This window comes from Ochotona curzoniae, unplaced genomic scaffold, assembly GCF_017591425.1.
Source record: "Ochotona curzoniae isolate NIBS_2020 unplaced genomic scaffold, NIBS_Ocur_1.0 scaffold_2453, whole genome shotgun sequence".
NCBI lineage: Eukaryota > Metazoa > Chordata > Mammalia > Lagomorpha > Ochotonidae > Ochotona > Ochotona curzoniae.
Genome location: NW_024467094.1, coordinates 24517377 through 24529919, shown reverse-complemented (window position 1 = coordinate 24529919; position 12543 = coordinate 24517377). Strand labels below are relative to the sequence as shown.

General features: G+C 37.7%; 1 protein-coding gene across 1 annotated transcript in view; it reads left to right on the top strand.

Moving 5' to 3' along the window:
• STXBP4 (syntaxin binding protein 4) overlaps window positions 1-10929 on the top strand; it is a 132927-nt gene extending 121998 nt beyond the window's left edge. Inside the window, exon 19 of the mRNA XM_041000289.1 lies at window positions 10160-10929. Coding sequence (XP_040856223.1) covers window positions 10160-10274 — 115 coding nt within the window. The 3' untranslated portion in view covers window positions 10275-10929. The remainder of the gene's footprint in view (window positions 1-10159) is intronic.
• The last annotated feature ends 1614 nt before the right edge of the window (window positions 10930-12543 follow it).

Below are 12543 nucleotides of genomic sequence, written 5' to 3'. Positions count from 1 at the left end.
TTATGGCATTGTAAATTTCTATTTTTCTTCCTGTTGTTGATTTTGTATTGTGGCTTTTCATTTAAGGGGATGTATAGTAACTGTGTAATGGAGATTATCATATCCAGATGTGAGGATACAATGCAGTATGCATCTCTACTTCCAGACTAAAGATTGACTCCCAATGAAATTGTTAACTATATCTTGACAGTAGGATGCTGGACTCTCTGCCGTTGTCCATGCCCACAATGATGGACATATGACTGTGTATGAAGAACAATACTATAGTAATGTTATAGGGGAACTTAGTGGATAGGAGGGGGAGGAAATTGGTGAGGGCAGAAGGGAAATCCCAGGGCCTATGGAACTGTATCATAAAATGATAATAATAAAAAGAACTAAAAAAAATAGAAATTCCATTTCCCTTTGCACTGTAGGTATCAGAACATTACACTTGCATGTCAAGAGAACCTAGGGAGTCTATGGGACTTTTTTTTTAACACAACAAAAGTTTCTGTCTAAAATGAAGAAAGCAAAGAAAACAAATCAATTTCAGCTCATACCCACTTTTGTCATTTGATAGTGGCTTAGAGACCACCCCAAGTGTTTTGAGAATTTAGAAGCCATACTTAGCCTCAGTAATGTATGCCTTGATTGGTAAGAGGTGTTGACCATGTGTGCAGGGGCAGAAATGGTATATAGAACACTAGAACACCCACCACATCTTTGCAACCATGCTGTTTCAGAGCCTGTTGCTAACCCAGGAACCGCCCCCTCCCCGCCCCCAAAATGAACAGTACTAATAGTACAGCTGTTAGGCTGGCATAACCAAGTACTTTATTCTGAGATACTCAGCACTTGAAGGCTTTAGTTTCATGCTATAAAACATAACTAACATTCAATAGGTGTGGCTTTTCTCATTTCTGTGTCCAATAATTTAATTCCAATGTTTTGTAATGATCCTAAATGGTTATCTGAACTTGGGATTACAATTATTTGTTAGGTTGTTCACAAGTTGTCAAGAATGTGGATTAAAATGATATATTGGCAAAGTTTCACTGTCAATTTACTTTATTAATCAAAAGCCTTAGTTACATTGTAGCATCTTATTTATTAAATTAAGAAAAAAAGCAGAAAACACTAAAGAATTTGGCACTATGACTTTAGTCCCTAACTTTACTTTTCAAGTACAGTGTATTTTAGGTAATTCCAATAGCCTTAGCAGTGAGGGAGGTTAGAGGAGGAGAGTGGGGAGGACAGAGTGGTTTTGGATTAGAAATGAAAAGCTGCTACTACTTTCAGCTTTCCCTACATGCTTGGCAGGTTGCTTCAGTTTCACCTAAGTGGGCACTGTCAGAAACCCTCCCTCTGAAGACCTCATTAGTGTGGCTGCTTTGGTTCGTTTTCGATGAGTTAGGAAATGTCTTCTGACAGACTCATAAATTCTGAGGTTCATCTGATGAGGTATCAGGACAATTTCTATGCAGCTGACTTCAGGCTAGATAAGGAAAGTATGTGTAGGCTCCTCATTATCTTCTACACACACAGAAGTCCTGAGCATTTCATTCTTACTCAAACTATAATGAAGAAATTGGCAGAGGACTTCATGAAGGAAATATGCACCTTTTCAATATTTTCCCCCAAACTTAGCTAAGAATAAGTTTTAAGGCTCTGAAATCACTAATTTGGATATCAGAGCTGTAACTATGTGATAAACAATCTATGTGATAAACAGATTATCCTTTACCCAACTCAGGGCATCAAATGCATAGCAATGGGCTGTTTGCCAGATGAATAAGTAAGCAAAGGTTGGAGGAAGCAAGTATTAGGAATAAATAAAAGAAAGAAAGAAAAAACTTAGTATCAGGCAGACCTGGGTTCTAATGTTTGTGCTACCACTTTCTGAATGTGACCTTGGCACTACTAAGTTATCTCAACTGTCAGTTCCCTCTATTGTTATTCAAAAACAAGGATAATTTGTTATCTCCTAGACTCTTTGAAAATTGAATTAAATTAATTGCTTAAAGCCCCTAACAAAATGCCTGGCACAGGGTGATTGTCTCCTTCCTTCCCTTATTGTATACGACTACTATTTGCCCACAAAAGCTGCCCTTGCACAGATGCAGATAAAAACCAGTAGCCAAAACTGCACTCATGCCATTCTCTGGCCAGTCAAAAGCCCTGGAATAGGAGCAAAGAGTTTGCCTTGATCAAGAGCCTGAGACAGCTTGCTTGGGATTTTCTATAAATACTTACAAAGAGGTGTAGGCATGTGAAACACTGTATGAGAAATTGTCATTTAAACGAAAGGCCAGCCAGCTGGCTTGGGTTATTCAGAATGGCAAAGCCACTGAAATGAATAAAACATCTAGTCCTAGACAGCCAACATCAAACTCTTCCCTCCACAACCCCCAGCTTAACCAGTGACAGGTGTATTACTTAAGCATGAAGCTTTTTTTTTCTTTAGCATTTCATTGGGATGTTATAAGCAAATTCTCTGAGACTGCATAAAGTACTTTGGAATCCCATCACCTTTCTGGGATTATACTTTTATTTCATCAGATGAGAATTTTCTCTGCCTCTAGAACCCTTTATATAAACATCAACAAAACACATCCTCCTCCACATGTGGCTGCTGTATTAATCTGCTAAAGGCTACTGTAAGAAAACACCATAGATGAAAGAGAAATAAGACCAACCTTTTACTCTTTGTGTGGGTATGACATTGTTGGGATGGTCAGCAGTAGGGACTGTAATTTTTTGTTGTCTAGATATAAGAATCATTGGGAGTCTATCTCCATTCCTATTAGAGATGCCTTCTGTTTATTTTCCTTGATTCCTGGTAGTCTGGTCTCAATTACATCCTTTGTTTGAGGGATTGCATGTGTGTGTGTGTGTTCTCCTTTTTTTGTTATGTATTTTTGATGGAAGTTGTCTTATGTTAGAGCAAAAATAGGATATCTGTCCTTTTGGCACTGGCTCTTTTCACTTGGCATAATACTCTCCAGTTGGGTCCCTTTGAATGCAAACAATTCATGTTGAAAATTTTCTGTTTTTCTCCCCGTTGTGGACTGTGTTCACCGGCTCTGTAGTTAAGGGGGTGTATTAATAGAAGTGTAGTGGAGCCTGGTATGTTCAGATGTGGAGACAAAGTGCAGGACGTCTCTATGCATCCAGACCAAAGATGGGCTCCCAGTGAAACAGCTGAAAATATCCTAAGAGTGAGATGCTGGGCTCTCCAACATTGTCCATGCCTACAATGTCGGGAAACACTTCAGTAACAGCATAGTAGACTTATGACTATCCATGAAGGACCACTCATTGTAATACTAGAGGGGGAATCAGTGGCAAGGGGAGGAAACTTGGGGAATACAGAAAATCCCAGAGCCTATGGACCTGTATCATAAAACAATAATAAAAAATAATTTAGAAAGAGAAGGAGCTTCCACAGAACAGCTTGCATGAACAGAAATCTTTTTCTTAGGGTTCTGAAGGCTGGGACTCCAAGTTTAGCGGTGCTAGCAAAGTTGAAACCACTCTTCTTTGCTTCTCACTGTGTCCTCACATGTCCTCTTTGTGTGTTTGCACAGGGTGAGATCTCTCTGGTGTCTCCACTTGTAATGACATGAGAACTATAGGACTAGTGTCCCACCCCCATCACTTCAACTAATCCAGTCTCCACAGACAGCCACATTAGGAGTTAGAACTTTAACATGAATTTGCGAGGGACAAAGTTCAATCCACAACAGTTGCTTCTCCTTTAAATTACTTTCGCTAAGACCATCTTTTTCATCTTTCATTAGATTTTCTCCATTGTATTGTCATATACAATGCTTCTTCCTAAACCTTCATCGAGTTTTAAGCAAATCTGTCTTCACGATGATTCCTTGTCTTTGTGAGAGGAGCAGTTGAGAAGGGTAGTGTGGTAGGCAGAATAATAGCCCCTTTGATGATATCCATATCTTTATCTGTAAAACTTGTGAATAGATTTTGTTACATGGCAAAGGGATACTAAAGTTGTAGGTGAAATTGTAGTTGCTAAGTAGCTGACCTTAAACTAGAGAAGTAAGCCTGGATTATCCAGGGGATCCAACCTAAACAGGCAAGTCTTTAACGGTGGAATACACAAGCAGAAGAGAGTTAAGGAAAAAAAAGATCTAACAACAAAATAGAATCCAATGTTACATCAAGATGCTTTGTTGCTGGTTTTGAAGAAGGAGACCATAGGCCAGGGAATGTGAGTGACATTTAGAAACTGCAAAAGCAAGAGGATGGATTCTCCTTTCGAACTCCCAAAAGGGAGTGTAGCTTTGACAATACTTTGATTGTAACCCTGTAAACCCATTTCAAACTTGTAAACTACAGAATTGTAAGTTAGTAAACTTGTGTTGTTTAATAAACCATAAAATTTGTGTTAATTTTTAAGTGAAATTAAAAATTAGTGCAGAAATATTAGAGGCAGTGATGGCAGATTTATGTTACACCCAGAATATGTTAGCCACAATCTACTACTTCACTATTAAGGCAAGTGTTGCATGGTTTTATAGATTAAGAACTGGAATTTCCAGTGTAATTTTCTCAGAGACCCACAGGTAGTCCATTTGGTATGTGTGCAACCCAGAGTTTCATTGGTGCCATGGCTGCATAGTCGGTAAGAAAGTTCTGAGTCCTTCCTCTGCTATTATTTGGCCTTGGACAGGGTGTTTAAACTCTTTGAACTTCCGTTATTTCTAGTGTAAAAATTATAGAGAAAAATAAGAGATGTGTGAGAGAAACAAATGGGGAAATCAGTGTCTAGGTACACGCTAAAATGGAAAATACTTGCATGCTATACAATATTACCCAACCGCCACGTACGTACCTAAACATCTGCATCAAATGAAATATCTGAACATAAGTGGAGCCAGAGGTCTTCTTCCTTAATACCTACACTTTGTGACGAAGTATTATTATTAGTCAGGTGCCTCTGTGAAAATATCCACTGCACTCTTGGCTGTCAGGTGCCTACACATATAATTTTGATTTTATCATCATCATTTCCAAGATCGGAAATCCCAGTGCAGTGAAACCAGCTCAGTAAGTATTGGGAATAAGGAGCAGGAAGAGCTAAAAACTTACCATCACATTTACTTTAGTCTGGTAGATTTAATGCTGTAATGGTGAAAACAGATTTGTTTAACAAATGGCATTTCTTTAAAATAAATAATTATGCCTTAACATATAAAAAAGATACCTTACTGCTTGGGCAGCTGCCTCCTAATAAGAACTGTATAATAGGAAATGGAGAACATAAACTTTTTTGGTTAACACTTACCTAAAAATCTGTGAGGAAAAAATACACATATATCAACTATCCAACCCTATATAAATGTTTATTGATTTCCTATTATTGTCAGAAACAAGATTCATTTTGAAGAGTTACCCAAGGCTGTCATCTGTGATTGTAGAACTGTTTCTTTGAAGACTTGCTTAGGATATTTTCGCTCTTTATGATAATGGACAGTATATGATTTGAAAAGCTATTATTTCTATTTTTCATATTTTTTCTCAAACTTTGTTTTTGGTTTTTGTCTTTTGTGCCTAATTCAGAAATTTTTCTCAGTACTCTGTGTGAGTCTTATATAGCTTTAGATGCATGTCATTTTATATTTGAAGCTTGGACTTTTTTTTTGGTTAATTGGATAGTTGAAGATTTCAAAAAATATTGTTTTTTTTTTAAGAAAGGAATGTAAATAGGTAATGAAAATAAATTTGTCTTTAAGACTCTAAGGATTTGAATGAGTTCATGCTAACTTTTGATCAGAGCCTCACTGGATTTCCAGTTGCCTAATTGCAAAATCCTCAAAGTGTTCTCTGGCATTTATAATATTCACTAATGAGTAATATTCATTTTTATTTTAGAATCCTATTTCCAAAATTATATGAAAGGGGGCTTCATCTAGGCCATTGGGAACAAAATGCCTGTGATGTTCTCTGAAACATTTTGGCAATGGGTATTTCCTTCTACCACTGTGCGGTTCATCTCATAAGCAGTGTCTGTTGCAAGAACACATGTACTTTAGCATGGTCTGCTGATGTTTCCTTAATTTCATTGACAGGTTCATATGGTGTTTTAATTATAAATCTTTGTTGTCATTATGACTTGTGGTCTATGACCAGTTTTACAACTATCCAATCATTCAAAATTACTACTGCCTAAAATAAGTTGCATTCATATATATATATATATATACATATAAACTTGTCTTTGTTTTCTTGTTCATTTAAATACTATGTACATAAAATCATCTACTCAAAAAAAGATGTTGAACGTTAATTAACTTTGGCTCATTATCCTGCATGTTAAATATGACAAAATAGTACATGCAAGTCTTGTTAAATTTACAATAACGTTTATATGTTTTTGTAGACATTTACATGCATATATTCACATATATATAGTGTCATCTATAATGAAAGATTAACAAAAAGTATTTCTTCATCACCAATAGCTGCAAGGGTGAATTTCTGCAAAACTAGTACACTTTTTGCCTTTAGATTGCTTTTTGCTTAACAGGCTGTCCTACATTTTTATTTTGAACGCAAGCATTTTGCTCCTCTAGTTACGAGATAAGAAACATAAGGAGGGTAATTATAATGGGATTTGAGTAATTTACTTACATTTCTTTGCAAATAAAATAAACTGTATTTTCTTGTTTTTTATAAGCTCTGAGAAATGTCTCTCAATTTTCTAATATTTTTTAATAACACAATACTGTCATCTTCCCAGAGTGAATGTTACTGTTTGCCAACAATAGATTTGGCAACTATTCAAAAGCAGGAATGCAAGGACTGTTTTGTTTTTGAGACTTTGAAATTGTCTGAATTGCTGTTGACTGCTGTCCAAATCAGGTCAGACGCACGATCTCTGCAGGAGTACTTGCCAGAAGTACTGTATGTTCAAATGGAAACCTCTCATCTTTGTCAGCTTCATTTATTTTCCAGCCCTCTAAGTTTCTCTTACCAAATAGGAACACTTCCCTTTATGAACCATGAGATCTTTATTAACCCTGTGTAGTCAACCAAGCTGATGTATTTTGTCTCCTCTCAGCTAAATTACCAAGCACACAAATAAGAGAGAAAATATTTCTAATACTAGAATGTTCTCCAAGCCAGTAAATCTGGGATTATCTCATCATACCAATTATGTCAAAACTCTTTAGCCACAGTGCTCACCAGGACATAAAATTGAATGGGAAACTCAAAACTGGCCCCATTCCGGCATAATAGGGAAAATTCCAGATTTTTCTTGCAGTAACCAGGAAACCATAAATACCAGCAAAACTACCTGTGATCATATATTAAAAATTAATACTCACCATACACTTGGCAAGCATTAGCTGAGTTGCAGAAAGACTATGTCATTGGTTCTGAATGTATTTATGAGTTCAAAGTGTGAAATATATATGTGAAGTACAGAATGTATCAGTCTATATCAATCTATTGCTTCATTTTTCCTAGTGAATAGCATCATACTTACATGTTTAATGCTTAGGGCTATGTATGTTTTTAAGCATATATAGAGTAGTATAAATATAAGATTAATGAGGTGTTATATTACCTTTGTATTTGAAGTAAGAACAATTGCTTATTGATTTTATTTATTAATTTTTATTTATTACATTGCATTATGTGATACCGGTTTTTAGGCACTGGATTCCCCCTAGCCCTCCAATCACCCTCCCCCCATGGTGAATTCTTCCACCTTGTTGCATTACCACAGTTGAAGTTCAGTTGAGGTTCTTTCATTGCAAGCATATACCAAGCATAGAGTCCAGCATCTTATTGTCCAGATAAGTTCAACGGCTTCTTGGGGAGACCATCTCTGGTCTGAAGGTAGAGCCGGCAGAGTGTCATCCCGATCAATCAAAAGCCCCAACATAACATCCGCAACAATCCACAACATCATGGGATTAGTGGACATAGTTTTGAGTAACCAATATATTAAAAAAATTTTTTTTACATTTTACCGGTAGTATTTTTCATACTGACATCATTTCATCTTAAATTAAAGCAAACATGTGGTATCTAACCTTTTGGGATTGGCTCCTTTCTTTTAGCATTATGGTTTCCAGTTGGGCCCATTTAGCCACAAGGAACTGCATTTTATTATTTTTTTAATAGCTGAGTAGTATTCCATAGAGTAGATGAACCATAGCTTTCTTATCCAATCTTCTGCTTAATGTCATCTGCTGGCAAATGACTTTCTGATGGTACTTTCTAATATTTATTGTTAAGAATCTTGCTACATTTTTATCTCAAACATTTCACTCTTGATTATTTTAAATTACCAGTTTAATACAATGTCCGTATACAGGTAGTTTTTAGTGTTTTAAGCATAAGATTATTATTTGCAAAAAGCCCACTTGCAGGGGCAGGTGCAGTGTCATAGCAAGCTAATGCTCTACCCGCAGCACTGGCATCCTTATGGGCACTGGTTCTTATCCCAGCTTCTCCATTTCCCATTCAGCTCCCTGCTTGAGACCTGTGAAAGTAGTGGAGGACGGCCCAAGTCCTTGGGCCCCTGCACCCACGTGGGAGACCTAGAGAAAGCTCCTGACTCTTGGCTTTGGATTGACTCAACTCCAGTCTGCAGCCTTTTAGGAAGTGGACCAGTGGATGTCTCTGATTATCTCTCTATATAAAATCTGCCTTTCAAATAAAAAATTAATAAATCTAAAAAGAGACAAAATACCTAATAGTGGAGAAAGAACTTAAAATAATTTCAATTAGCCTTTCCTGTGGAGTAACATATTGTGAATATGCTGATAAACACTGGAATTTATAAACCAAGATTTTAAAACAAGTAAAACAGTCTTATACTTTTTTCTTTTCATTTTAAGCATGTGTTTTGTACAGGATGTGTCCTCATTTCACCTTGCAGTGGCATTCTAGCCCTCTTGTATTATACTCATTAGTGTGTCTTTAAAGTACTTTCAATTTAGGCAGCTTTCCAGCCTTATAAAGCTTTGAAATGAAATAGACCTGTGCTGAATAAAATGCTTTAGTAAGTTTAGCTTTCATAAGAAATTCCATTAAATCATTTTAAAGAGATAATTGTAATGTGAATCATTGGCAAGTGAATAGTGATTCTCTTGTACAGCCTAACCACACTCTGAGTTTTTAAAACTATAAAGATGTCTGGGCCTTGTCACTTTCACCTTGATACTTAAACAACTTGAACTCCTTTGCCCCATTGTGAAACTATCAGCTATCTTAGTCCATGGGAAGATATATTTTTAATATTGAAGCAGAGGTGTTGAGCACTATGCATAGAGGGATCTGAGGCCATCCTCGATCGCCTTCCTGGCCACAGGCAGGGAGCTGGACGGGAAGTGGAGCTGCCGGGATTAGAACCGGCGCCCACATGGGATCCCGGGCGTGCAAGGCAAGGACCCCAACCACTGCACCATCGCGCTGGGCCCGACCATCGAATTCTATTCTTCATATGCCATCAATTAAAATGTTAGAACATACTTTGGGAAATGTTGCTAAATAACACAGGAGATACTTTCAGATCCACAATCCATCAGGCACCATAAATTTAGTTAAAAAAAAAAATAGCTCCTGCCTTCAAGGAACTTAATATGCTGTAAAAAGGGATGAAAGTAGAGCAGGAATTTGTAATGTAGTATAAAAATGCATGAGACCATGGGCAGATATTAAAAGAAATTGTAAGGAAGATTTGTTGAGGCAGGGAAAAAGATTCTCCGTATTACATGATATGCATTGATCCACAAATGAATTTTTGGAACCAATTTTTTAACAAGTAAATGCCAGAGTATGGTTTGCCACTTAGGAAGATCCCTTTGCTGGAGTGGAGAATGAATTAGAAGAGAACTAATTCAGGGAGCAAGCTATGTCAGTGACATGGCCAATTGCCCTGGAAAAGGAAAGAGGCGAGACAAATTCCAGGTATGTTTTAGCTAGACTTGGTGACTGACTGTAAGTCAGGTAAGGGCGGAAGAAAAAGGCATCAAAGATGAAGCACATGCCTGCACTCCTTTTTTTGTTTTTTGTTTTGTTTTAGCCAAAGAAGGGGTAATTGTTTTCATTGAATCTTGAACATATCTAAGACTTGTTAGAACTAGTGTCCAGATCCATCTTCTAGATCTTAACTGCATTTCTTGTTCTTCTCAAGTCATGTTACACAGACCACATCCTGGATCCATCCTGTGATGAGTGTCTTGAACCTGTCTTGCTCAGAGGAGAATGAAGAGGATTGCTCTAGAGAACTTCCTGACCAGAAAAGTTGATGATTTTCTACAGGAAATGGAGCCCCACATGGTCTCCTGAACTCCCAGTCTACAAGGATGACTGGAACAAGGATGGGAAGCACCCAGCCCTGAGATGCAGCACCTAAGACAGAAACGAAAACACAGAGTACTTGCTGAAGTATGAAGTGGAGACTCTGGATTGGGGGGTGTTTTTGCTAAACTTTATGATATTGCTATGTACGTAAAAGAGCAATCACTACTACACGAGTTCTTTAGAAATCTAGTCATGGATCTTGAAGTCACATATTTTTTCATATATAAATAGATCTTTATAATTTTATATATAGTTCTTTATAAGATTCAGTTTTTTAACTTGGAAATTTATGTGAACATAATGAAACACTTCATTTATTTGATAATTCTCTAAGCTTTTACATTCATATCTTAGGAAAATGATCTCAGCAAGCTTTGGTGGTTTGAGAATCTCATTTACACATCTGTCTCGTGGGCTACTGGAGACTGCAAATGTCTTTATGGGAATTTCTAATTTACAAATTGCTTTTCACACTTCATTTTATTTAAACCGTGCAACATGCCTGTAAGGCTGATCGGGTGGGTATTTTTTATTCTGACTTTTCAGAGAGATGTAGTACCATGTAAGGGTGGAGATTCATACCTCAGTCTTCTGATTCCATGTCCAGGCCCTTTGCCCACACCCTGCTGTCCCTCCACGGGAGGCCACAGTCTAACATGCACAGTGTGTTAGTTGATGCAGCTGGCTCCACAACTGTGCAATCCAGAGAGATTCAGAAGGCACCTTTTCAGTCAAGCATGGCCCCTCCATAATCCCACAATTTTTCCCCTACATCCCAAATACTCACCAAGTTGGGGCATCATCCTGTGATGTCAGTTCAATAGTCTACTTTTAATAGCTTGTATTCTTCTGAAGTAAAGGAACTAGCATGTGTGAGTGCCCTGTGTCCTGTCTAAGTTACCCTTGCCAAAGAAACATCAGTGAGGAGTTGGTGAGGAAGGAGAGTATCCTTTAAATATTGTTGCCCTGCCTGAAGTAAGACAGAGGCCTGGAGCCCAAGTAAAGCAGCCCCTGGTGCTGCCATGCAAACCCAGACCCCCTGGAGCTTCATGGAAGGTGACTATTCATAACCGCTTCATAAGTGAGTAAACTGAGGCACCAAGAGTTCATACAGTGAGTTAATGGCATAGTCAAGAATCCACCCATATCCTGATGTCCTGTGTCAGTCATTGTTGAATTTTATATATTGTATAATGCTCATGCATACATTCCTGGATTATATTTAGGATTTATGTCTTGAGGAATAACGTAGCATCGAATTCAGACTGACAGACAGTCATTTGCCCTGAGAGAAGTTTCAGAATGTCTGGAGAAGACTTCTGTCCGGCCTGACAGCTATTTGAATATTAAGAGGCCTAGGGGAGATACATTTTGAGAGAAGCCCCAGAGAAAGCTGTTTGCTTGTTCCCCCGAGAGGTGAGTAGAATCTCAAAGTTAGTATATATAATTGAGGAAGTACAGACTTCATATTGTTACCAAATTAATGGCATCACATTTCCCTCTCTGTGCTAGGAATGTTTTCTGAATTGTTTCACTTGAGATCAGGGCCTTTGGGCACACATTTCACTGCCAACTCGTCCTTTACCAACCCTTTCCTCCCTGTTACACCAGATAGCTACTTTTTATGAAAACTATAATAATATTAATGGAACATTTTGCACCATACTGTAAGCAGTTTGCTTATATTATTTCAGTGTCTTCTTAAAAACCACTTCAAGATATAGGAACTGTAATTATCCTTATTTTGAAAAGAAGAAATAGAAGTTTCACGAGAGTAAGGAGTGCTGGCCTCAGTTTGGTGTAGTAGCTGAGTTCAAGGCAGTATGTAACTCCAGAGCCCATTCTCAAAACCAAGTGAAAGCTCCTAAGATTCATGGTCTGTGGGTCAGTTTTGTAACGTGGGCAAATAGCAGTTCAGTGCTTTTAGGAACTTGATGGCAGTTTGAGCTGAACAGAACCTAATTCCCAGGAGAATATGAAAGCAGTGTTCCCTCAGGTTCCAGTTCAGCTGGATTCGTTGCTATGGGAGTTTAGCTGCAGAGGTTCAGGATCTGAATTGACTGGACCAGATGGGAACAGTTGGATTCCTTCTTCTGAATGTTTCCCTCACCTCTACACCAACAAATAATACCTTAAGACACATTCAAAGAAATGGTGTCAGAAGCTCTGTTAAAAATACTTTTCTGATACAAATGGAGCCCCCAGATCATTGTT